The sequence below is a fragment of the Lynx canadensis genome, chromosome E3, assembly GCF_007474595.2.
Source record: "Lynx canadensis isolate LIC74 chromosome E3, mLynCan4.pri.v2, whole genome shotgun sequence".
Taxonomy (NCBI): Eukaryota; Metazoa; Chordata; class Mammalia; order Carnivora; family Felidae; genus Lynx; species Lynx canadensis.
Genome location: NC_044318.1, coordinates 2,534,375 through 2,560,300, shown reverse-complemented (window position 1 = coordinate 2,560,300; position 25,926 = coordinate 2,534,375). Strand labels below are relative to the sequence as shown.

At 61.1% G+C, this 25,926-nt stretch overlaps 1 protein-coding gene across 2 annotated transcripts; it reads right to left on the bottom strand.

The window, feature by feature from the left end:
* Positions 1 to 602: 602 nt before the first annotated feature.
* On the bottom strand, positions 603 to 25,727 carry KCTD5 (potassium channel tetramerization domain containing 5). Of its 2 annotated transcripts, XM_030300833.1 has the most exons (6): positions 25,391 to 25,706; positions 15,430 to 15,538; positions 13,651 to 13,742; positions 11,640 to 11,735; positions 8,474 to 8,599; positions 603 to 2,336 (listed from the first exon to the last, which is right to left on the bottom strand). In XM_030300833.1, exons 1-6 carry the CDS (start codon positions 25,640 to 25,642, stop codon positions 2,307 to 2,309), a joined length of 705 nt encoding a protein of 234 aa, XP_030156693.1. In that variant the 5' UTR covers positions 25,643 to 25,706; the 3' UTR covers positions 603 to 2,306. The 2 variants fall into 2 exon arrangements, with proteins under 2 accessions (XP_030156693.1, XP_030156694.1); XM_030300834.1 differs by lacking the exons at positions 603 to 2,336; positions 8,474 to 8,599 and adding an exon at positions 10,164 to 10,718 and having other exon boundaries at positions 25,391 to 25,727.
* Between the last annotated feature and the right edge of the window lie 199 nt (positions 25,728 to 25,926).

Genomic DNA, 25,926 nt, shown 5'->3' with positions numbered 1-25,926 from the left:
CTGGCCCCAGGCCAGCAGCATGCCTGGAAGCAGCATGGACACTCGGGACTCGGCTGGGGGTTTGGGCAGCCAGACGCTCCAGTATTTGGGGATCAAAGGCATCCCTCCCAACCTCAGGGGGGCGGCGCTGCAGCACAGGGGGTGGGAATTTCCCCCAAGCGTGGAGGGCAGCCCGAGGCCACCAGGGGGAGCCAGAGAGGCTGCATGCTGGCGGGACGTGCCCCTGGATGCGGAGAAATTCCCACACAGCTGGTGCCTCTGGCCAGGGTGAGAGACGAGACAGGTGAACACACTCAACGCCGCGAGGCATCAGTGCCTTAAAAATGCCACTCGAAGATGAGCTCCTCTCCCCGGGGATGGGGGCATGATGCCAGCAAGAGGTAGGGGAGGCGGCCGGGGCTGGCCTGGTGGAGGTGGGAGATGGGCACGTGCTGCTCTGCTGTGCCTTGGTCCTCGCCGGGCCCTCGCCGGGCCCTCGCCAGGCAGCCAATACACAGGTGGCTCCGCCCTGGCCACTGACTGCGTCCGGGTCACCACAAGCCCAGGGCAGCGTTTCTGCAGCAGCTGCTTTTCCACACATTTTAAGACACTAACAGTTGTTCTGCTCATTCATAAATACACAACTTTATTCGCTATTTTCAGGGGAAACTTAGGCTGTAAGCTGATAAAATACGGATACCTAAAAAAGTATAAAAGTATAAATATCCCCTTAGAATAAATTTTAGTGAATTAAGTCTTAATATCTTTAAATTAAAAAACAACAAGCCTATCTATTATGTCAAGGTCACAAATCAAACGACGCTAAGTGGCCAGCAGGGCCCCACAGGTACACCCGTAGGCCACTAAGGGGCTGCCCCCCTCCCTGGGGCTCACCGGGAGGGCGGGTCACGAGGACCTAAATGTGCCCTATAGAAAGGTTGCTATGAACGGTTGAAGCCAACAGTCAACAACATACAACAGACCTTACAAAAAGGAGGAGGTAAGTCCTGGGTGCTGGAGAAGTAGGTTAATCAGGTCATTGGCAAAGGAGAAGAGGGCACAGGCGAGAAGCCTCCAGAAGCATTGGAAACGAAGCATGTCAGAGCCTCCGCCCCACCCAGCAGCGGTCAGTGCGCACAGCGATCCTAGCAAGGAAGGCGAGAGCTGCACGTCCGAGCCAGGCCCCCCGCACGCGGACAGCCCCCACGGCCAGCTAAGGAAGGCCTGTCCTCAGAGCATGCGAGCAGCGGTTCCTACAGGGATTCTAGTGGCTCCAATGTCAGGTCGCGTGGGCAGAGCCCGTGCAGGTCGTGTGAAGTCTCAAACACCCCAGAAACACCAGAGAACTGCATAGTTAGACAAAGAAAATGAGAGAGCCGGCAAGAGAGATTTGTGATGCACTGTAAACATCCAATTTTCGGCGTGACCCGGAGTTTCCGCTCCGGAAGCCAGGTGGACAGGCCTCCCGCCCCGGCCTCCATCCCAGGCGAGACAAAGGCACTGACGGGCAACGGCTCCCCACAAGCCTGAGGGTGGGCCGCACGAGACGGACTTCTGCCTCCCTTTGAGTGACTTAACAGATCGGTCCAAAACGCAGCAACACTTTCAGGCATTTCTAAAAAGTAAAAACGCTAGGTTGTCCATCCACGCTGGGGAAGAAGGGGTGCAAAGTTCTCTTGCCTGGAAAATACAAATGGAGAAGCCTCGACTGTTCCAGGCAGGGTCAGGCCGGGGGAGCCTGGCTCTGAAGGAGGCCCGGGCCCACGGCCGAGGCCCGGAAAGTAGTGAACACGCGGAGGCCGCCTCTCCCGGGAGCCGCTGGGGCTGCGAGACACTGCCAACCGCTCCCGCCTGGGAGGCAGAGCAGACTCCCCGACCCGAGGACCAGGGCCTGGTGCGCACGTGGGTGCCAGCGGGCACCCAGAGCCCGGGCCATGGCGCTGCAGCCGCTTCCTACCAGCAAGGCCCAGGCTCCATTATAGACTGTTTATGTAGCACCAAGAACGCTGTCCTTTAAATGCTCTTCGGTGATTAGGCTGGCTGGAAGCATCCTGCCTCGGGCCCATGCGGCACGCGGGATACCGAGCGGGGGCCCCGTGGGGACCCCCACCTGGCCAGCACGCCTCCTCCGAGTGGGGATGCCGGGCCTCAGACAGCTGGTCCCGTCTCTCACCACCCACCTCAGAGGCAAAAAAGGATCCACACCCAGATCTCTAGAGAAATTGTCAAAAGCAGGTTTCTTCTCACGGCCAAGCTTCCTCGACATGGCAGATCGTTGCATCTTGGGAAAAGATAAAATGTTTCTTCAGCTGTCAACACTATGCTTCTCACATCCTCGAACCCCGTTCTTGCAAAATCTGAAAACGCCAAACACAGAGAATAAGGACTCAGGTGCGGACAGGGCTTCGGCCGGCGGCCAGCTGGGAGCCACGAGGCCCCAAAGAGAGGCGCCCTGCACCAGAAGCAGGGCCCAAGAGCCCCAGTCCACGCCCGGGGGGCCCCAGGGGGCCCAAGAGGCCAGCACGAAGGTCAGGGGCAGAGAAGGGCCGGGAGACCCCACTGAGGGGGCCGTCTCACGCACCTCTGGCCCTCGGCCAGGGGCCCTCCGGCTCTCCATCCTGGCCCACGGCAGACATATGTGCCCCCACCTCCCACACCAGTGGCTCCTAATCAAGGGCCCAGAGGTCCTCTGAGAGCCACCCCTGCTCTTCCCCCCCCCCCCCCGAGGGTGCCAGGGCTTGTGGGACAGGCACCAAGTCCTGAGTGTCCAGCCTGGCTAAGTCCTGGGCTGCAGACCCGTGTATGACCAGGTACCGTCGGTCCCCCGACAGCCTGCTCCTCTTTCTTTTTCCGTGTCCCATCACAAACCAAGTCTCCTCAGTGTCCCCTCAACCCTGCGCTAATCACAAAGCCCGGAAGCCTGAGCCCCCAGGACTACCCCATCACCCCCAAACCCACCAGTTCGCCCTGCACGCTGCCCAGCAGGGCTGACATTTTGCTTCACGGTGTGCTGGCCTCCCTGTGACCGGACCGGACACCTCAAGGGTGCCAACCCCTCCTTGCTGCAGCCCCGCAGAGCCCAAAGCTCCTCGGCCACGATGCCCGTCCCTGTGTCTGTCACTCCTCCTCGGCATCTCAGGGACAGAGCAAGGCCCCCACCCTCCCTCAGCCCTGGCATCCGTGCTTCCCACCCCCAAACCAGGCTGGGAGCTTCTCAAGGCCTGGAGCTACCTGGGGACAGGCCTGAGTCCTGGCAAACACCTGCGGAGCCGAACCCCACGCAGACCAGGTTGGGGAAGGGACTGCCCTGTGTCCCCAGGTGGGGGCTTCAGAGCTGGCAGACCTTGTGGTTTCGATCAATATGTACGGTATGGCTAAACACCAGATAACCACGAGAAACGTCCTGAGTCCCGGCCTGGCCCAACCCAGCCAAGGTGGGCACCGGAGATAGCCCACACTGTCGGCAGTGTGAGAGCTAGCCTCCTGGAGGCATCTTCCGCTCGAATTCCGGAGCTTAGTGAGATATGGCTCTGAGGACACCTTGTTTCTGAGCCCTGGACCCAGGCACAAGGTGGGACTGTGCCCCGGGAGGGGCCAGCCTGCTGGCACCAGGTCCACACGGCTGCTCTGGCCACGGAGTCTCCAGGGAGGCCCCACCAGCCCCCAACCACCTGCTCACAGGCCAGGGTGGCTGCCCAGAGCAGTGTGGCCACAGGAACGGGGGCACCAGTCACTCTCTGTCACTTGTCCGGAATCACTCAGGAGTCACAAATTCTTGAGGGTCACTCCGGCCTGTGCCCTGGTGCCCTACATGCCCCTACTGGTCCCTGGACCCGTGCCCAGCACGTCTCTGAGGGCTCCGAACACCCAGGAGGCATGCTCTCATGCTCTCCGGCCCACTGTGCCCACCACCCGGGACCCCGCTTTTCTTCCTGTACGGTGCACCTTCTGCTGTGATGGGGGAACAGCACCCCAGACTGAACATCCCTCCTCAGCCCAGATGGACCCTGTCTGAGGGACACGGCCCAAGGAGGTGACCGGGATGATCGTACACACCCACTCAGCCCTTGCAGGTCCCTTCTGTTCCCAAGATGCTGGTCCCAGCCCCAGCCCCAGCCCCAGCCCCAGCCCCAGCATCTTTGCTGTTTGCAGGGCAAGCCAGAATCGGTGGGAGCCCATGAAGCACAGAGCTGCCGCTCACCTTGAGGGAGCCCAGCAGAGGAGAGGAGCATCTGAGATCACGGCGGAAAGGAGGAAGCCTATGCGACCGCAACGTGGCCCAGAGCAAGGTGACAACACAGGAGGGGCTGCCCTACCAGAGTGAGGCCCAACTACCGCCTCCTAACAAGGATAGAAAACCCCTCCCAGGACCTGTGACGGTCACAGGCCAGGCCACCCAGCATGGGTTCTTACCTGGGCCGCCTCCCACGGACACCAGCTGTGTCCCTCAAGTCCCCGGCGGACGGGCCCAGGCAGGCTGACGCTGCTTCAGCGGTCCAAGCCCAGGCCCCTAGAGCAGCTCCCCAGGGAGGAGCAAGATGAACCGCGGGGGGCGGGGGCTGAGACAAGACTGACCTCCCGGAGGAGGTGGGTGCAGCCAGCGCCTGGCCGGCAGGCAGGCTCCCCCACGCTCCCCCAGCGCCCGGCCAGGCTCACAGCACAGCTCGGCATCCGGCCAGGCCGATCCAGGAGCCCACGGCCCACGTGGCTGCTGAGCCCCAGGCGCGGCAGCTCCGAACAGGGGGCCACTAACACAAACTACGCATGTGGTCTCAGAGACTCCGAGGAGGAAAGTAAGTATCTCCACGATTTCTGAGGTTCTGCACGTACTGAATTGACAGTATGAGCACAAATTTGCCTTTCTTTGGACTTTCTCACCGTGGCTACTGGTGAGTTTGAAGATACACAGCAGACTTGCACTGCAGGTCGCTGGCCCAGACCAGGGCTTGCAAACTTTCCTTAAAGAACCAAATAACAAATATTCAAGGACGGGAGGGTCGAGAGGCAACACCGAGGATGTTGTATACTTATACGATCATCGAGAAAATAACTAAAGATGGAAATGCCGCTCTGAGTTTGCAATCCCCAGTCCAGAGTTCTCACGGCCCGACGGCCAACCTTTTAGTGCTCGGCTGGCTGCACGCCTTTCCCGAGCTCTTCCCGGGTCAGACAGAGGCTGAGGAGCCCCGACCTGTATGGCCTGGCCCGAGAATGGGGGCCCTGGAGGGAGCAGGGGAGCTCCTTGGATGACACCTGGCTCGCCCACCAGCAACCTGCCCTCTCTAGGTGACTTCCTGTGCTCAAGATGAGGGCACAGAGCAGGTGGCCCCTGCTGGTGGTCAACACAGCTGGGTTCTAGAGCTGGGCAAGGGAAGAGGCCAGGAAACACAGGGACGTGGGGAGCAGCTGGCGGCCGAGGGAGCATTAGCGGAGCCCCTCATCATAGGACAAACGGAAAGAAAGTCCTCAGAGACTCCCCTCTCTCAGCATCCCTTGTGTGAAGTTCAGGGTGAGAGGCGCTGTGGGCTTTGGCATGGGGACTGAGGTCCACCCGCTAAGGCACAGCCCTGTCTCTGTGGTCCTGAAACCACGGCAGAGTGAAAGGAGCGGGGAGCCAGGGTCTGGGTGCTTGCCAGTCCCCAGGAGGGGCAGGCCCATGTCCTTGGCCCGCTGACCCCCACAGCAAGGAGGTCCTGTCAAGCCTAACACACAGGGCTCTCGGAGACCCCAGCCCAGGTTCCAGGGCTACCCATGCAGATGTCTTAAAGGAAACAGACAGGCTGGCTCCACTGGAGATCTACAGTCAGCGTCAAGCGTGGAAGGTTCTCTGTCAACTACAGGTATGGGAAAAATGCAGCAGAGGAAGGGTTGGGGTCAAGGAAACTACGGTGAGTGGTCAGTTTCAAGGGTGACAGAGCTCACCGTGACATTTACACTTAATCTGAGTCATCCCCATCGGGACCCGTCTCCTCGTCGTCGCTCTGGCTCGGCACGCAGCATGCGGCAAGGGAGAAGAAGAGAGGGCACCGTCAGTGCAGGGTGGGGTCGGGGGGGCAGCTGGGGGAAGCCCACCCAGAGAGGCCGCGTCCGCCCAGGGCGGCGGCACTTGGGGTCAGGAGCTCCCATGGTGCCATGTGGTGACGCACACACGGACCTGCCCCACGTCGGGGGTGGTCCTGGGCCCCGAACCCACAGGCCCAGACGGGCCATGGAGAAAAACAAACGCACGGCCATTTTCCCTGGGCCTGGCACTCCCCAAGTTCCAGAGTCTTCCTTCCCTCTTTTCAGTGAAGAACTGAACCGTGCCCAGTCGAGGTCTGGCCTATGCTGCTGGCTCCAGAGAAGACACGACGGTCTAAGAACGTGACAATGGTAGGGTCAGTGGGCCCGGTGGCTGAAGACTGCGATCAGGCAAGTGGGAGATCGGTCACTGGTCAATCGTCAACTGATCTCGTCCAGTTCACCGAGACCAGTAAAACCTCCGGACACAGAGGTGGGGGACATCGCTGGCGGGCAGTGCTCCACATGCTACCACGGGTCCTGAGTCCACAGACTACACGAGGGAGCTCCGTGTCCACCAGGCCTCCTGGCCTCAGCCACCGCCCCGTCCCCACGCATCCCTGCCGCCGGAGAGTTCCGCAAGTCCTTCCAGCAAATGTCAGATCGGCAGAGGGGTCCGGGAAGCCCTCGAACCTGAGGTCTCCACCCTCGTGTGGACTGCTGCCCTCACTAAGCCCCCGCCTGACTCCCATCCTCAGGACGCGCAGCACCACTGCCACCAGGCTGTCCCCCAGCCCGGCCCCAGTGGTTTTCCACGACTTTCTGGAGGCCCCGACCATGGTTCCGCCTCCTGGGGAGCTCCCGCCACTGCCCCCGTTTAGAAGTCACCGTGGCTGCAACACTTCAGAGCGAGGTATTTTTGGAGAGAAAAATAGGGCCGCGTTTTCAAAAGCAAAGGGATTTGGGGTCACGCCTGGAGCTTCCTCACAGCACAGACGCAGCTTTCTGCAGCTGAAGCCCCGCCCGAGGGAAATGAGCTCAGGCGGCTGCCCTGGTGAAGCTCGGCCACGAAAACTTTTCAAGTTCAGAAATAAAACCTTCTAAAAATGAACAACTTACACAAGAACTCCGCCTCCTTATGAGGCTGGGGCCACCTTCCACCCCAGACTCCACGGGAGGCTCGTCCCAGGCCCGGTGCCGCGGGGACGCTCCCTGACCCAGAGGCTGCCCTGGATCCTGCACACGAGCTACGTGCTGAGTCCGGGCCGTGGACAGGAGCCCCCCCCCCCCCCTCTGGACGCCCTGCGTCCCAGACAGTCACCCTGTCGTGAAGACACAGAACTTCATGCTGTGATGACCAAGCTGCCTCGAGCCCCACGGAGATGGCCACTTTGGGAAAGCTAACATGCTGGGGGACACTCTGCTGTCTGTTCCTGGGCCCACACCTCCACGGAGGCCCCTGAAAGGGTCACGGGGCAGTTCTGGGCCGGTGGCGATCCGGCCAGAGGCCACCCAGGCCACGAATCTGAGGAAGCCTGGGGAGTCCCCGGTTTAAAGTCATCCTGGCTGCGGCCCTTTCCTGTGCTCACCAGGGGTGCCGCCCCAGCCCGGTCCCCACCCGTGGCCGCCCACCCCCCAGGCTGGATGCAGGCCCAGGAGCCCCGCCAGGTGGTGCCAGCCTTGGCCAGTACCGGACTTTGCCAAGAACGGAAGCATCTGGAGTCAGTGACCCCAGGAAGGAGCCCAGAGGAGAGGCCACTAGAACCTGCCACCTCTGGACAAGGCCAGCCGCGGCTCCGGGCCATGAGGCTACCATGCAAACCCACAGCACAGTCGTCCAGGCATTTATACCCTGGCCGCATTGGCCTCTTTGGCAGGCAGGAGAGCCAGTGCCTGTCAGGGAGCCGGTGACAGTTTACAAGGGGCCGAGCAAGGCGACACTCCCGGTAGTCTGCTTTCACCAGCCAAACGCGGCCCCCGAGACCAGGATGGATGTGGTTAAGGCAGGTGCCACTTGAGGCGGGGACAGTGGGGCACTCTCCAGCCTGGACGTCCCAAGTCCTCGGGAAAACAACCTACAACGGCATCACTTAAAAGACAGACTTCCAGAAGCAACTCTGCCCGTTAGAAGATGTGTTGGCAGACGGCATGGGCCACAGAGTCCACAGGGGCTCGCCCCAAGGGGGAGCCTGCGTTCAGAGACCCCTCATTCCACCACCTGTGACCCACAGGGCCTACGTGTCCTTCCTTCCAGAACTCTGCTTCTGACACGAGGCGAGAACTACGGGACTGCAAACGACAAGCACGAGGTGCACAAGCCTCCCAGCAGCCTGTGTGGCCGGGAGCGCGATACGAACCATGAGAAACGACAAGGCCCTAAGGAGACGAGCTCAGCTCTGCAAAGGGCAGCCTCCGTGGCCACAAGCCCCTCCGCGGGCAGGGAGCTACAGTGTTCACGGCTGTGCCCGGAGCCCGCCAGCCCGCAGTCACCCACCTTGGCCTTCTCACTGGGCTCACTGGTCGTGCCGTACGGGGAGTTGTGCAGTTCCTTGGAGACCACGCATAGGAATTCAGCCTGGTCCTCGCTCCCGTAGTTGTAGGAAGAGCCGATGCTGACCAGCTGGGACAGAGGAGAGCAGCGTGATGGGGTTGGAGCACTGCACACACACCTGCCCCTCCCCGTCCCCCCCACCGCCAGCAGGGAGACCTCGGCCCAGCGCCCACCTGACCCCTTCCCCCGCCAGCAGGGAGACTCCAGACCAGCACCCACCCCTCCCTCACCAGCAGGAGACCCTGGCGCAGGGCCCACCCCTCCCCTTCCCCCACCAGCAGGAGACCTCGGCCCAGCGCCCACCCCTTCCCTTCCACCACCAGCAGGGGAACTCCGGCCCAGCGCCCACCCCTCCCCCACCGGCAGGGAGACCCTGGCCTGGCACCCACACCCACGCTGAAGACAGCCGGCACTTGGGAGGTTAAGGGACAGGTCTTGGACGAGAGGTTTCTAACGAACTCACGGAAAACGCAGTCCCACAACATCCACACAGCACACGCGTGCACACACGCCGTCCCACAACACACCACGCGTGCCCATCCCTGCTGGGACATCCGGCTCCGTCAGGTTTCTGGTGGGGCCCCCAGGAGAGGGGAGCCTGTGCTGGGAGGTCACGAGGGGGCAGCGGCGGCTGGCTCAGAGCCGTGTGTATGGCTCATCACACACACGTGATGGGCTCCCAGGCGCCCTGCTCGCTCCTGCTGCGGCCACCGGGCCCCCTCCCACCAGGGCCGTTAACCGAGGAGGGGGCACAGTGGTGTGGGGAGGGAAGGCAGGTGGAAGGGTCAGCTCAGGGGTGCTCGCCGGCACGCTGTGGCCTCCACACACCTCAGGCTCGGCTGGTGCGGGTGCCCCCCGACTGGCCGACCCGCCCGCCCCAGCTTAGCCCAGAGCCACCACAGGCTCATGCGCTTTTAAACGCAAAAGGAGTCCAAAGAAAGCCTGACACCACGGTGAGGTTTTCAAAGGCAGGGGCACTACGAGCAGCACTGTGGGGGGACGAGGACACGGCGGGGGCAGCGGGCAAGGCCACGCGGCAAGCATACAGCCTTCGTGGCCAGACAAGGGCAGAGCAGGCTGCACGGGCTCCCTGCCGCTCCGAAGTCTGTTCTAGGCTCACTAGTGTGGGGAGAGGTGTCCTACCGCCCGTGAACCTTGGGGGTACACGGCCCTGGGTGCAGACTGAGCTGCGGGCGTGTGGCCCCTGACAACGGTCTGCACGTTCTCACGAGGCATGCCAGCCTCTTCTGAACCTCCCTCAGATCCTTGTTCTGGCCTCGTGGCCGATCACTGGTGACCCAGGCATGGTGGCAGGACCCCTCAGGGGTCGGGGCTCTCGCCCTACTTCTCCCCCAGTGTTTCCTGCTCCTGCTTCTGAGGAGTAGAGCATTTCTCATCGAACATGACCGGTTCTGGGGTTTTGTAGGCAAGAACTGGGAGGAGGACACGCTCCAGGCACAAAGTGGGCAAAGCAGGTTAAGGTTCAAGGGGAAGAGGGGCGCCTGGGTGGCTGAGTCGGCTGAGTGTGTGACTTCAGCTCAGGTCATGGTCTCTCGGTCTGTGGGTTCCAGCCCCACGTCAGGCTCTGCGCTGACAGCTCGGAGCCTGGAGCCTGCTTCGGATTCTGTGTCTCTCTCTCTGCCCTTCCCCCACTCACGCTCTGTCTCTCTCTTAAAAATAAATAAAACATTAAAAAAATTTCCTCTTAAAGATTCAAAGGGAAGAGAGGCAGCTGGCCTGTGTGATGCAGTAGAGACCCACCCAGAGGGGCTAAGGACAGAGTCCTCAGACTGGCCATGATGAGGAAGACAGAAGCCCGTGCAGGAGAGCTGTGCACTGGGCTCCAGGGGAGGGTGACCCGGTCCAATGACTGCAGCCCCATCTCTCCAGCACTCGTCTAGGCTGCATGTGAGGGAGGACACCAGGGCCAGTGGGGACTCCTGTCCCTGCAAGGTCTCTGGCATGAGTTTAACGAGGTCAGAAGCCACCTGGACCCCCAGCGTGGGGCAGGGCAGGCCTAGTTCCAACATCGTCAGGGACAGAGAGCAGCCCTGGTGGCCGCAGGGACCAACCACTCACCCTGCTGCGCTGCCAGGCCGGAGAGCTGGCCCCAGGTTGGAGGGACGATGCAAACGCCGCACCTGTCCTAGTGACATTTAAGGGCGCTCTACAACATGATCCGTTGTTTCTAAAGACCCACAGAAAAGATGTGGCCTTAATCAGAGGGAAGGCCGGGTGACGCTGTCATTTCCCACCCTCTCTCTGGGCAGGACTGCGCACCGTGGCCAGAACCCACGCCCGACAGAAGCTACTGACAGAGGAATCTTCCAGAGGCCAGAGGGGAGCCTGGTGAGCGGGGCAGTTGCTATGGGGGGCTGGGGGGCTGGGGGCCAGGCGGGGTCACAAATCCCAACCTCAGCCCAGACCTGCCCGAGGGACAGGAACGTGAGGGCACCCGGGACATGCCCCGAGGCCGCGCTGGGGCCGCGGCTACACGGGACGGGAGCCGGAGCACCACGAAGGAAGGAACACCCGCATCCTCACGTCAGGCAGGGAAAGTGGGGGACGTGGCTGGGCCGGACCCAGCAGCACCTTTCCACTCGCGGGCGGGATGGGGACTGGGGGCGGCAGGGCAGCCCCACCGGGAAGGGCATCTGTGCCAGCCGTAGCACACAGGGGCCCAAGCCACCATCTGGTCGGCCCTCAGGGGAGGGGATGCGAGGGGACAAGAGGGTGGGGCCGGGCCAACATACACCGAGGCTGTCAATCCCACACACGCAGGGAGACGCCAGATGGAGACACAGAGAACGGCCCCCTGCAAAGGAGGAGGGGAGCGGGGATGGAGGTCTCTGTGTCGGGGTGGGGGTGGGGCTCCAGGAATAGCTCCCCCTCCCCCCCCAGACACCAGTCCAATCAGGACAGGGTGCAGGCTGCGGCCCGTGAGGTGTCAGAGGACACGTGGGGACGGCGAACCACAGGCCACGGACGCCTCATGACTGGCCCTCAGGGCCAGCAGCCCGAGGACCCGGGTGGAGCCTTTGTAATTAAAGGTTCCAGGGCAGGCTGGCGGCAACCCAGCCTGGCAGGGGCACGGTGGGGAGGGGCTCACCTGCTCGAACTTCCAGCCGTCAGACATCGTGGACACCATCTGCGTGAGCTCCTCTTCCTGACACTGGAGCACGCGGTACACGTGCTTCACCGGCACCTGGGGGAACCAGAGCCGCAGACGAGTCGGGCCGCGCGCCCTCCGGCAGCCCGGCCCCGTGCGCCAATCCTGGGGACGGCCCAGCAGGGGACCCAGGCGAGACTGCCGCTTGCGTCCTCCAGCTCTCGGGCTCAGGCTGTCGGGCGCAAAGCAACCCCGAACGCATCCGCCAGAGCAAAACCAACAAGCCACACAGCTGCCGTTTTCCACTTCCTCATCCGCCTCCCCAAGTATTTCTATTTCTAAACTGCAAAATACAATGAGTCACGTTCCTGAAATCCCAAGAGCACCCTTGGCGGGACATGGACACAGGAGGACACCGTGTGTGAGTGCAGGCAGCTGGGAAGGCCCGGCAGGGAAGGCCCGGGGAGCCTCGCAGGACCAGCCTCGGGCTCCGCTGCCAGGAAAAGCCGTGAGACGCTCGGGGCGCTCAGCCCTGAGCCCTCCCTCCGCCCTCAGTGAAGCGGCTTCAGAAAACCGGGCCCACCAGCCGACGCACCCACCCGCGACCTGCACTGAGCCGCGGCCGAGGCTCGGTCTCGGGCGCTGAGAGTACCTCGGGGACTCGCCCGCCAGCAGCCTGTCCTTCCGGACCTGCTCCTCGGGCAGGAGGCGGCGGTCCCAACAGAAAGACGGAGCACAGCGGGGGATGTGACCCGGAGGTGAGCACAGGGACGTTGAGACAACAGCGGTCACACGGCCCCAGGCCTTGTGAGGGGAGGCTCCTTTACCGCGTCCCCCCACCCCCCGCAGAGGGGGACACAGAGGCAGCCAGGTGCCGGGCCAGACTGTGTCATACAGCTGGATGGAGGGGAAAGCAGTGGCCAGTGGCCGGAGATGACCAGGGAGCCTGTGACTGTGTCCTGCCCCCTCCTCGGATCCTTCCCGACTGTCAGGGCACCCGAGAGGCTCCCACAGGAGGAAGGACTGGGGACGCCGCGGGCCTAGGACCAGCCACTCTGAGCGGCCAGGTCTTCAACAAGAGTCTGACGAGGGCCAAGCGCTCTAGCCAGGGGCCTGCAGGGCCCGGTGGGAGAGCCCGCTGGGGGAGGGGGAGCGGAAGGGTTTCACGCGGGTGGAGCCTCTAGATGACTGAGGCAGCTCTGCAGGCGCTCCCACTTCCAGGTCCAACCCCCCCACCCCCACCCCGCCCCGCCCACAGGAGCTGCTCACTCTGCCAGCCAGCGCGGAGCTGACACGACAGCAAACTAATGCCTCAGACCCTTCGACGCCTCCCTCTGCGCAAGATGCCGGACGCAGCCCGCTTCCAACTCTGGCCTAACGGGCGGCAGAGTGGCTGGACTGGCTCCGGCACTGCTGACTGGCCAAGTGCGCATGGGTCCCACGAGGGGATCTGCACCACCAGGCGGGCACGCGGAGTGCTGACTGAGCCCTTCTCTCCCCATAAAAGCCGAGTCTTCGTGGAGCCTACACTGTCCTGCAGGAACCCCACCTCCACCGTCTACCCCTGAACTCACTGCCAGCTCCCCGCTTGCTTTCCCTCTGGCCACACTAGCCCTCTCAGTGGGCTGAGCACACGCCTGCCACAGGCCATTTGCACTTGCTGCGTCCCTGCCTACAATGCCCTAAGATGTCCACACACCCACTCCACACCCTCCGTGGCAAAGTCTATCCCCTCCCCCTGGAGTGGGGCTCCCTGAGGGTAGGCTGGGCAGGACTGGACACATGTGCCCAGAGTGCAGGCCACAGTGCCAGCCAGCAGCACCAGAGGAGGCAGCTAGAGAGCAAGCAATGAGGTGCTAGGATGATCGTGGAGAAAGACCACCGAGACAGGACAGCGCCGATCCTGGGGCCTCGCGCAGAGGCTGCCCCCGGTCGGCAAGAAGGGAGGGGTGCGAGCGGTGCCTACGTGTCAGGCCTCGGAAGCTGCGGGCAGAGTAGCCACTGGTCTTACCTGGGATGTTTTGCTGTCTCGTTCTCTAATTTTGTCCTTTACAAGTTTTATTAGTGAGGTGATGTTGTAAAATTCCGCTTCCTCTAACACTCCTGGAATGGAGAAAAATGCCTAGTTTTCACCAGACCCAGGAATAAATGTTTCACCCCTGTCCTGCCGTGGAACTGGCAGCTCCTCAGCCCGGTCCCTCGGGCTTCCTGCAGACACTGCTGCCCTCGGCGGGGCTCCCCAGGATCAAGGGCAGAGGGTGCGCTTACTGACCCTACTCCTGGCACACGTCACTCCGGGTGGGCTGCTGGGTGCACAGTCACACCTGCACCTATTCCAAGCCTTGCACTGGGCACACCGGGGTGGCACTGTCTCCTGCCGCCACAGCCCGTGGGCCATCTATTGCCCTGAATGTGTGGCCCGGGCCCGGCCGAGTGGCTTCGTACAGGGCTGAGTCAGTTGGTACCTCAGTTTCCCCATTAAACTGGAAGACTGTGGCTGGTTGAGAGGGTGGCTCCCAGCCACCCAGGCATCCCTCAAGCTCCAGGAAATTCTAAGGAACAAACCGAGAAGGCCCGGCTTCAAGATCGCTCACAGGCATTCCAGAAGATCTGTCCCGGCCAGACCTCACTCTGTACAACGTGTCCCTGCACTGGCAGCACTAGGAGCCCGGAGCCGTGGACTCCGCTCAGGCCCAACCAGGTCTCCAGGCAACACGGACAGGGTGGAGGAGGGGGTGGGCAGCATCTTTCCTCAGGGCTGCCCTCAGGGAGGCTGCAACTAGAACGTGAGGCTGTTGGCCGGCCCCTCAGGCCTGTGTGTGGGAGTGGGGGGGTGGGGGGGGGGGCTTCACGGCCTGAAGGGCAGGCGGCCCCTTCCCGCGCAGGGACCCTACGTGTGCTGTGCTCGCAGGAGCAGACGGGCGGCAGCCGCTTGTCTGCAGCCCCCCCAGAAACAGTCCGTGCAGGGAAGTTTCGTCTGCAATTGTAGAGCTCCGCGAGCAGAGCACAAAGGGAAGGCACTGCCACCGACACGAGTGCACGTCCGCGAGGGTCACTTCAAGAGAAGACGCCGACCCGGGTCTGGAGGCCCGGGAAAGAAACGACCCGGAAGCGGCGAGGGTGGCAGCAGCAGCCCAGTCCAGTGTGGGCGCTCGTCACGGGACCTCGGTCACAGCCGGAGCCAGAGCGCCCTGGACCTCGCAGGGCCCTCGTGACATTTTAAGCCGCGCGAACGGCCGCTCCCGGCATCTCTACTTGCTGCGACCGCACGGAACGTCTGAGCACAGACAGGAGTCGGAGCCGAGGGCGCAGTGCTGCCCTGGAAGGAGAGCGCACCCAGACCGAGGAGGCCCCGGGGCTCCCACGGCGGGCGTGTCTGTGACCGCCGGAGCCAAAGCAGCGGTGAGAACTAGTGGCGTCCGGGGGGGAGGAGCCCCAGCCCCAGCCCCATCGCTAACCAGGCCCCTGGAGCCGCCCACGGTGGGGGGGCGACCCGGCCCCTCGACTGTAGCAGGCCGCGAAGTCTCCGCTTCCGGAGGAAGACAGGGGGAGAGGCAGCGAGCCGGCCCCACCTCTCGGAGACACACGCCTGCTGCCCCACGGGGCACATCTGTGAGGCCGCCAGGAGCCAGCGAGGGGACGCAGGCACCCGGGATTTCTGCGGGGATGGGGGTGCTCGGGGCCCAGCACACGGGGCATGTGCCTCACAGGGCAGCTCAGGCTCAGAGGGGTCTGTGTCTTAGGTCTTCCTAAGGTCCTCCTGCCCACCAGGCCCCTGTCCCCAACTCACCCTCCTCTGCGAGGTCTTTGTTAATGACCAGCTTGCCGTGTCTCAGGTAGTTTAGCACGGGCCCAAAGTAGGTGGGGTCTCTGTCGATTAAATAGGCACCGGTTTCATCCTGCAAAGAACAAAGCATCTTGAGTCCCGCTCGAGAAAGCAAGCATCCCCACGAATGACCCCAGGCCAGGAGGCACGCACAGGGTTGCGGGGGCGTGGGGTCTGCGCGCGCCCCTTAAGCCACAAGCACACCGTGTTGAGGCTCCGCGCACCTCTGGCCATCTGCAGCCCCGCACCCCGGTCTGTCTCCACTCCAGGTCTGGGCCAAGCGAAGCTCTGTTGGTAGCAGAATCACCTCGCCGTATTCAGGCGGCAAGGCGACCGCAGCGCCACACACACAGCGGAGGAGCTGCTCTGCCTCTTCCCGTCTTAAAGCTGTCCCAACACTCTCCTCCGGGGCGAGTGCCCACGGCCTCCTCACCTCGGGGAGGGGGTCAGAGGCAGGCGGAAGAGTGACTGCGCGCACAAGCCTGTCTTCCGCTGCAAGGTGGTCCCAGAGCCTCCCAGGGATCGCTGACAAAGGAGCCTCGCCCCGTGCGGCAGTTGCGGAGTCTGTGAGGCCTTCACAACAGACGGTCAGAAGGTGCTTCCCTCCTCTAGGTGGGCCCTGGCTCCTCCCGGGGGATGCCCGGGGCCTCTCTGAGAGTTAGGGCCCTCTGCCCAGCTGCCGGCAAGCTTCATCAACCACAGCCCGGACAGGTCCGCAGACACGCCGACCTGGCACGGGGGCGGGGGAAGTTCCGAAGGACACCTCCATGGAGTAGAGCCCACACAGGCCCACCCAGAATAAGAGGCGTGGGGGGTACTGCCTGTGAAAGCGAGCCACAGCCGTCTGCGGGGGAGTGACGGCACCCCGGGTGTGGGGACGCTGGGGCCCGGAGCCTTGCAGCTCAGCGGCAGGACCCGGGCCCTCCGCCCAAACTCCGGCCAGGACGGGTCACCGCTTGCACGCAGACCTCCCGGGTCCATCCTCGTGCTCCACCCCCACGCCCCCACCCCCATCTAAGAAGCACCTGTCAGACACTGTCCCAGGACCCCTGCCTCCTGTCTCTCTGGACCCCTACTCTTCTCCACGCAAGGCCCAAGGACCCAAGGTCTAGAAAGAAAGAGACAGTGCTGCCACAACACGAAATCGAGGGGGACTCGTCCCCACCCCCACCTTCAGGTGGAAAAGAGTCCAGCACGTGACGTGTGCACATCACCAAGCTCAGGAACGATTCAACGGCTCGCTGCTACCTCGACAGACAGCTGACAGGTGGTTGGCTGGGGACAGGGCACCCCAGGGAACCTCCCTATCACACGGGGCCCAGGCCTCAGTGGGGCCAGACTGTGGGCTCGAGGACCGGCATCACACTGTGCTTCCCCCACAGGAAGGGTGGGCAGGCTCGGCCCCTCGGCTGCCTCCACACGGACTCCCGCACGCCCGGCCCGGAGGGAAGCACGGAGCCCTCCTCCCGAGCCTGCCTCGGGGGGAGCCCGCCTGGACCCAGAACAGCGGGTTCACTGACGGGACCCCAACACGCTAAAGAACAAGTGACCTTGTGTGGCAGGCTGTGCCCCGGGTAACCTGACGCCCGGACGTGCCACCCCCACCAGTGAGAGGCCAGCCTGTCCCGCCCCGCCGCTGAAGAGCGGCACTTAAGCACTTTCCCCCACGGAGTCCCACCAGGGCTCTCTGGACCAGTTTCTTCCTGGGGGTTCATCTCCGTCGGAGGGACTCCGAGGGCAGTAGGGCCGGGCAGCAGCGACAGGACGTGGGGCTCTTACCTGGGCTCATTGGGAGGTTTCAATTTCCACAGGAAGTGTGAGGGGCCCTACACCGAGACCCCAAAAATCCCCGGGGCCTTGATCTTGGGCTACTGCCCGGATGATGAGACTGACTCTCACGCTCACAGGCAGGACCTCCTCTGTAAAACCCCCGCGTCTGAGCAGCCGAGCATGAGCAGCACACTCCAGAGCTGGTGAGTGTGGTTGGGCCGTGGACAGGTGGACAGACCCTGGACACTGCGGCCGGCACGCTGACACAGGGGCGAGGGGCCTCAGCACCTCATGTGCTTGTGCTGGGAATGCGGCCCTGGGGCCTCTATCCTGTGGCAGAAATAAAGGAAAGTACAGAACACGGAAAGAGAGAAAACAAAACAAAACACCCCAATTCAGAAGAGAAGTCTCAGGCTGCTTAAGCAAAAGCCCAGGGAGAAGCATCTTGGCGACACCCACAACGCCAAGTGCGGGAGCGGCGCGGGCGCGGGCAGGACCCCGGTCTGGTCACACTTACAACAGGCAGCAGGGAACTAGAGCAAGACGTCGACGCCGGCTGCTGGCGAGACTCGCGGGTCCCCCGTCTCCTCTTTCTGTCCTGCCCTCCATTTATATAATGAGCGTGTGCTACATTTGTAGAGTGGTGAGGTTTGTGTTTTTTATAAAAGAGCCAGAATTAAGACTGCTTCTTGACAAATCATTTCCCTCTGTTGACCTTCCCCACTTCTCAGTGAATTAGCGTCTGACCTACTTGTTTAGTGCTGGCTTTAAAAATATACATGTACCTTAAAGGCTTAAAACGGGGGAAGCTGGCCTTGGCTCCTGAACGGTACTGAGCGCCAACACCCCTCAGGCTTTCAGGCCGCACACCCGGAGCAGGTGGCTCGCTGGTGCGCAGGTCGGCTGGGTGCCACTCCCAGTGGGCCCCCCCTCCGAGGCTGAGCCCAGCGTCTCCATGGGAAGCCGGAACCCTGCCTCCCTGAGCTTAGGCTGCTAGACCGTTGGCCCCACACGGAGAGGCTGCCGGGCCACAGGGATCATCAGGTCCTGGCCATGAGCCCCGTGCTCATAGTCATTTCCTGGAGAGGAGCCAGCGAGCGACCAAAGGTAGGGCCAAGCCCACATCACGTGCTCTCCCAGGAGACACCCAACCTGCAGTCCCTCAGCAGGGAGGCAGGGAGGCCGAGCCTGCTTTGAAACCACCCGGGAGCCCCGCCCACCCCGTCCACTCCTTTCGGGGCCCACCAGCCACCCTTAGCTCACATTGCTGGATAGGAATCAATGCTCCGAAGGGGCCGGAAACACAGCGGGCCACCCAATAAACAGCCCCCTAACCTGAGGTTCTCCCTGCCCACTCTGCGCCCAGAAGCAAAACCTGGCTCTCAGGTTCAGGGCAGGATCGAATGCGCTGCCCAGCAAAGCACCGCGGACGAAGTGGGGGCCGCTCACCCCTCAGGGGTCACTCCATTGACACAACCACATGGTCCTGAAAATGGCAATGAGGAGCGAGGGCCAAGGGTGTCAGGCTCTCACACAAGATTCTAAATGGAGAATGATTTGGAGCGCCTGGGTGGCTCAGAAGGTTGAGCGTCCAACTTTGGCTCCGGTCACGATCTCGTGGTCGGTGAGTTCCAGCCCCGCGTCGGGCTCTGTGCTGACAGCTCGGAGCCTGGAGCCTGCTTCCCATTCTGTGTCTCCCTCTCTCTCTCTGCCCCTGCCCCCTCGAACTCTGTCTCTCTCAAACATAACGTTAAAAAAAAAAAAACATCAACGACAATAAATGGAGAATGATTCTGTTGACATGTGAGCGCTCTTTGGGGAGCACCTTCAGTCACCTTCACAACCTCCATCAACACCCCGGGAAACAGCGTCACCACCACTTGGGTGCAGGAGAGAATGCACAACCACCAAGACCTGAAGAGGGCGGGGGGTCCTGAGCGAAACCAAGATCAATTCTGTCAAATTTCCCAGTTGAAATCTAAATGCAAAAGCACAGAATCCTTCCTCTGAGCACAAACCTCTGCGATGAACCTTATTAGAAATACTTAGGTTTTACTCTTAAGTTATCCATTTTAAGCGACTATTTCAAACTCGTACGTAAAACCTTCAACCCCTGCCCTCTTCTGTTTTGTTTTCTATAGTTTGTCAAAGTCTTGATCCCAAAGAGGCCTTAGATGTCCCCGATTACGAACGATGAAATGGAGGCACCAGACACATGTGTGAGGCACTGGAATTCACAACCACCCCCACCCCCACCCCATGCCCAGGAGTGCCAGCTGGTTCTGATTTAGCGCTCCCTGCACGAGCCCCGAGATGCCCTGTGTACCCTGAGAGCTGACACACCCTTGCGCACGTCAGGGGAACATAGGAAACGCAGGACTCTGGACAGAGACAGGGCACGTGTGTCAGGGTCCTGGGTCATTCCGACCCTCAGCACTGCCCGTGGCGACGAACGTCTTCAGACCTCAAACTGCACTCGACTCGCAGGGCCCTCCCCCCAGGATGTCCCAGATGGCCACATGTCAATTCAACTTGGAATTTAGGATGACATACACGACTCACAAGAGCTCACCAAGCAGCAAACCCGAGCGTTCGTGTGAAGGGTCCACCCACGTGGGTCCCGCCAGACCCCAGAGTACATGGGGATGCTTCACCGTGACCGGTTCAGGTCGGCAGGGCCGGGACCCCCTGGGAGCAGACGCCGCATCCACCGTGCACGCAGCGGCAGGTGCCGGTCACGCTGGGGCAAGGGGACCGTCCTGGGCAAGATCCCGTGACCGGACCTGCCAGCCCGCGGGCCAACCATCCAGGTCCCAGCTGCTACAACACTTCTGTCAGGTGCACCCCTCCCTAGAGACATGCCAGCTGCAGAACACCTGCACGCAAACCCTCCACAGATGCCACGTTACTTACTTTGGTGGTGGGCATGCGTGTGTTCACTATAAATCTGCTGGCATGAGAAAATCAACGAGCGACGGGAACAGGCGGGCACCATGACTCCCTGTGGCAGAAGCACCACACAGGAGGGACCCAGGGTCCCCGACCACAGTGCCCCCTCCACTGACTCGGAGGCGTGGCCGCCTCCAGGCTGGTCCCCAGGCCCCTGGGTGTCGGCCACGTCGGGCCGCAGTCAGCACACTGCAGCCAGGGCGCCTTGCCGGAGGCTCACACCGAGCCCGCTGCTCCGACAGCCACCGCCCTGCTGCCTCCAAGGTGGCCTCTGCCCTCTGCCTACACTCGGCCCTGCTGGCAGACCCGGGTCAGAGGATGCCCTTCCTTCCTGCTGGGACTGAAGGGCAGGCCCGTGGCCCCTCCGCTGCCTCAAGCGACGACCACCTGGTGCACCGTGCCGCCTGCCTGTCCCTTGCCTGTTTCACAACTCCTACCTCCGCCTGTGCGCTGGAGCTGGTCCAGCTCATCCGCTCCAGGACTGCTGCCACCCAACCCTGACTTGCAAAGATCCTGGAAGCCCAGCTGCCGAGGAAACGAGAACCCACCGGAATGTGGACAACGGGAAGAGACACTCGTGTCGCACCCACACTTGGATGCCTCAAGCCCATTTCATTCATTGGGTTGGATGGTACCTGAACCCTGGAGCTGCGCTCTCCAGGCTCAAAGACCTCAAATTTCTTGCAAGAAAACTCAGTAGCTGCCCAGGAAGCTGTGTCCCTCCCCCATGGCACTGGTGGAACTGGGAAGCCGTCCTCTGGGGCCTGTCCTAAGATCGGCCAGGAGCTCTGGGGTGGGGAGCAGGGGCAGCAGGAGGGCCAGGCTCCCACACGCTGCCCTGGGAGGCCGGCCGAGGCTTGCGGTGGTTCCAAGAGTATACATAAGAAACAAGCGGTAACAAAACAAGTTCTGAAGGGGAGGGAAAAGAGTTCTTTCTGAAAACCAAGCCAACAGTTAAGACTGCCACCGGTGCTCTCCGTCTACTGCAAGGAGCCCGCACAGGCGCTGGGTGGAGGTGCTGTGACCTACACCCTCCTCCTGAACTCATAAGGCTCCTCCACAACTCAGGCTCAGAGAGGTGCACCAGCTCACCCCAAGGCCACACAGCGGGTTACGGTGTGTCCAAAGTCAAAGTCAGGCCCGAGTCCCCAGTCTACCTCTGCCACCAGAGAAGACGCTCCGTCTCCCTAGCTCCATACCGAAATGCTCTGCAGCATGGGTGGAGCACCCTGGCCACGTACTAACGTCCCCTGGTGCACAGTCAGCTCCTTTAATGGACTTTAAACACTGTTGGCCCGGAGCGTCCTGGAAGGGAGCGGCGAGCGCCCACTCACAGCCGAGGGCAGCCACAGACGACGCGCAAACAAACGGGCACCTCGGCGTTCCCATAAAACTCGATTTGCAAAATCAGGCAAGACACCTGACGGAGGGTAGTTTTTCGACCACTGCTTTAAAGCAAACTCGTCACCGTCCTGCTAGGCAGGAGCAACCACAGGCTGCATGTGCAGAAAGAGGAAGCGCTCCGGAGGGCCAAGCGTTTCCTCCTGGGCTGCCCTTCGTCGGCTGACAGCGGGGACAACCTCAGGCGCCGGCAAGGCAAGTCCTTTCTCAGGGCTCTCCGGCCTGGGCTCACGGGCTGGTCCAGGTCCGAGGGCCATCCGATCAGGTGCCCTGTGAAGAGGAAATGTGGGCACCACCAGCAAGCACCTGCTCTCCCCTGGGGGAGGGGAGAGGCTGCTCCCAGCTCAAGGGGGGCCCCTCTCGCTCGGGTCCCAGACCAGCCACGGCACACGGTCGGGGCTAAGAACACGCTCAGAGCCACATCCTCAACCAAAGCGTGAAATGCAACGCACCCAAGTCTCAGGACACCCACTCAGGGCCTCAGACAGGACGACACAGCTGTCACCAGTGCCCGGGATGGTCTTAAAAATTTGGGGAGTTAGCCTTTCGCCTCTGAGTTGGTTACACGGAACATAATCTGCTCTTTCCACTCTGAGGAATCCCCACTGCTCTTGCCAAGCGACTTAAGAGTTCGTACCTCCACCCACACCCCCGTCACTTCACCCTGTCTGTAAAATCCCTTCCACTATATTTCCAACCGAAACTCTGTCTGAAACTCTTGCCAACACCGAGTCTACCCGGAGTGAGCACAGGCAAAGAACTGCGAGTGACATGTCGTCAGAAGCACTGTGACAAGCCCCACCCCTCCAAAACCCGTCTGACGCCACAGCATCTGCAACCCCGGAGCCAGGACAATGGCCCCGTCAAAGGACAAAAGCTCATGTTTTCTCCGGGCCTGGCTCGGCAGCAGACACTGAACCCACCTCAAATCCTACTTAATCTCAGTGGTTTCAAACCACCAAGTAGCAGTATTTCCTGTTTCCCTTTTAACTCCTAAAGCATCTCCACACTGAAACAGGGGCTGATTCAGCTCTAAACAAACTCTAACCTGTTTTCAACAATGTCTAATGGGCCAGGTACCACGGAATACAAAGAGACTTAACCCAAATGAATCACACGTCAAGTATTTACAAAGCACTTCCGGGAAGAAGAATCACGCCTGCCCTGCCCCTTACAGGAGCCTGGGAGAAAGATGGCCCAGGACAGCAGAGCACATACTGAAATGAACACCCCAGACACAGCCCCGCCGGAGGAAACCCCAGGAGGAAGTGAGAATTCGTGCTTGGGCTGTCCGTAAAGAGAACGGCACGGCAGCAGTGGGCCCAGAGTCAGAACATGAGACAAGAGGGTAAGGGTCTGGAGTTCCGAAAGGGCGGGCGGTGGTCCCAGGCTCAGTCCTGAGACAGGGAACATGGATTCGGGGGGAGGGGGACCGGTCGCAGCCCCGCCCCCCACTCTCCCCAACAACCTGTCTGTCCACATCTTCAGAAGACAACCTGTCTGTCCACCCTTGGTCCACATCTCCCACACGGCTTCCAAGCTCCAGGCACTCTCCCAGTGAACTCCAAACCCATGGGTTCCTGAAAGGTTCCTGGTCTCCCATTTCTTGGAACAACTGCCCTTCAAGTCTCCCCACCCAACCCCTAGCCACACACCAGCTTGCTGGAGCCCAGGAGCTCGATCAACACTAGTCAAACGCCCAGCTGGAATCTTCCACCAGGTCTGTGCTGACGTCCAGTCCTAGGGATATCTGCCAGGTATGTTTTCATTCGTTCTAACTACCGGCTGAGGGCTTCGAGGCTTTGACACGTGCATCAACATCCTGTTCCTCGTTCATCATGGAATCACTGGCATCCCACTTCTCCAAACACCCTTCCCCTCCGCCCTCATCCTCTGTATCCTCGCTCAGAGTCTAAGCATCCGGGAGCAAATATGGGAGGCATTCTTTCATCGGAACCAAGAGGGGAAAAACTGAGAGGACCCGGTATCTTACACATTTTCTTCTCTTTGAAGTAAAGGTACTCTACCACCGTGACCGGTGTGAATTGACACTACTCCTTCTGGCAAATTCCCATCATCCGTGACAAAAACTAACCCTTATTTACTAACAACTCCTCTGTGAGACAGAATCTGAATCTCCCGCTTCATGTTCTAAATTTCGGTGTTGCACTTTGGAAGTGAGATGTGGTTAAGTGGATGATGATGACAGAAAGCAACATGGATATACGCTGCTAGATTAATTACCTCCCCCAAAGGACGATTATTACAGTCATGCGTAATTTTTTAAGCAGTCTTGAGACAGCAAAATAAAGGGATGGATTGACTTAACTGTGCAAGCTATCGTTAATTGGGTCTTAATTGTATTAGTGAATAGAGAGACTTTGCCTCAAAAAAAAAAAAAAAGAAAAGAAAAAGAAAAAAACCCAGTGGACAAGAGCAATTTCAAATCTGATTCAATACACAAAACAGGAACTCTCGAGTAGAAATGCAAGTGAATGGCCACTGTGACCCACTGTTTTTAAAAAAAAAAAACAAAACAACACAGTAAGACATACACCCACGCTATAAAAGGAAAATCACAGCAAACAAAAGGCTATTTCTACCCTGGAGATGACTGTCATTTTCTGGGAGGTCAATTCTCTGAGAGTGGAGAGCTCGGTCAAATAAGCAATGGAAACCGCTGGGGGTGGTGACAAGGGAGACTAGACTGCCAGCAACTCCAACCCTGATTTCTACCAACGACAAGTGGTGTGGTGGTAACTCAGGAGCTCTCGTTTCCTGATGGTAAGGTCATGCCACACCAAGGATGGTCTCTGTCAGCCTTCTTGAACCTGAAAAGGGATCTGAGTCCTTCTGGGAAGACTTATGCCTGGCAAACGTTGAGCTGGCGAGGCACAAAGCCAAGTGCAATTATGTAGGCTCAACTGAAAAGACCCAGCAAAGTTAGAAGGATGTGAGCTGCCTGGGATAAACGCAGGTAACAATTATTCTTACAACAGGGCCTTTTCGGAGTTTCAATCCAGACAGCTCCTGAGAAGCTCTTCCTCGGCCACACAAGACTTACAGAGGTGATAGTATAGTTTCTGTATCGTCTGCACAGGAGTACGAACGCTTGCGGAGACGAAAGGCACGCTGCAAACCTAGAAGCTCCTATCCTTTCGGAAGAGCAGGGGAAAAGCGGACGGGAAAACAAAAAAATTCCTACCTAGTCCCTCCTCGCCACCCCTTAACACGAGCAACATTTTCTGTGAAAAATTATTCGACGGGCGGCACCTTCTGAGTGTTGAGTGGGTGCACGTTGTGGCCGTAAACGAGGGAGCGCCAACTCTCTAAATGCAAGTCACCGGGAAAGGCAGGTCACCCGTGTCAACACCCCCACCCCCGCCCCCCACGCCAACGTTAAGTCAAACGTCTGGAATGCGAAAAGATTAGAAGACGCCAGGGTCCTTCGATTCCAGAGCCAGTTAGTACACGAAGACACAGAAGAGAAGTTCACACACCAGGGGCAAAAGAACCCAGAGGGGGAAAGAAAGTAGGTCCACGGCACGGTCCGAGGTCTGGGAAACCTCCGCCGAAGAGAAGGCGAGAGAGAGGCGCCCGAGGTGGGCCGGCTGGGAAACCCGGAGGGCGGTGGGCGACAGGGCGCCGTCCTCTCCTCCCCCGGCCCAGGGCGGGGGGGTCGGGTGCCCTCGGGCCGGGCGGGTGACAAGGGGCGAGCGGGGCTCGAAACCCGAGGCGCGTCTCCTCAGCGCGGGCAGGGGGTGTGCGGCGGGCCGCTGCCAGGGCTGGCCCGCGCGGCCCTCACCTTGTCCGAGTCCAGGTCGGGGTCGGCCTGGCACAAACGGTACAGGAAGGACTTCGGGTCCCGGCACAGCGTCTGCCGGGTGGTGAGGAAGTAGGTGCCGCCGACGTTGAGCCGGACCCACTTGGACACGCTGCCGGGGCGCTGGGCCAGGGCGCCGAGCCCCGCGCTGCAGCGGCGGCACAGGCCAGCCCCCAGCCCCGCCCCGAGGCCGCCCGGGGCCGGCGGCAGCAGCTCGCAGTGATTCTCCGCCATGATCCCAGCAAGCCCCGCCACAGCTGCCGTCTACCGGAAGCGTCCAGTCTTTAATACCGTCCTCCGAACTCTGTCCCGCCCATGGGTCCGCCCTCGTAAAGCGCCCGCCCTTGTGTCACGCGGCGGGCGGAAGTTCCGGTCCGGAAAAGCGGCCGGCCGAGCCCCCTTCCGGCCGGAGCTGGGCCTCGGGCTCGAGGGGCACGCCGGCCTCCGCCCCGCGCGTGCGGCGTGCGGCCGCCGGGTTCCGGGCCCGGAATTCTGGTCACGCCCGCGCCGGACCCGCG

Coding starts and splice junctions, on each gene's coding strand:
- KCTD5 (XM_030300833.1), bottom strand. CDS start 25,642: ATGGCGGAGAATCACTGCGAGCTGCTGCCGCCGGCCCCGGGCGGCCTC. Junction 11,736..13,650: donor GAGACAGCAAAACATCCCAG/GTAAGACCAGTG, acceptor TGGTTCCCCCAG/GTGCCGGTGAAGCACGTGTA. Junction 2,337..8,473: donor AGCCCAGTGAGAAGGCCAAG/GTGGGTGACTGC, acceptor TGGCGTTTTCAG/ATTTTGCAAGAACGGGGTTC.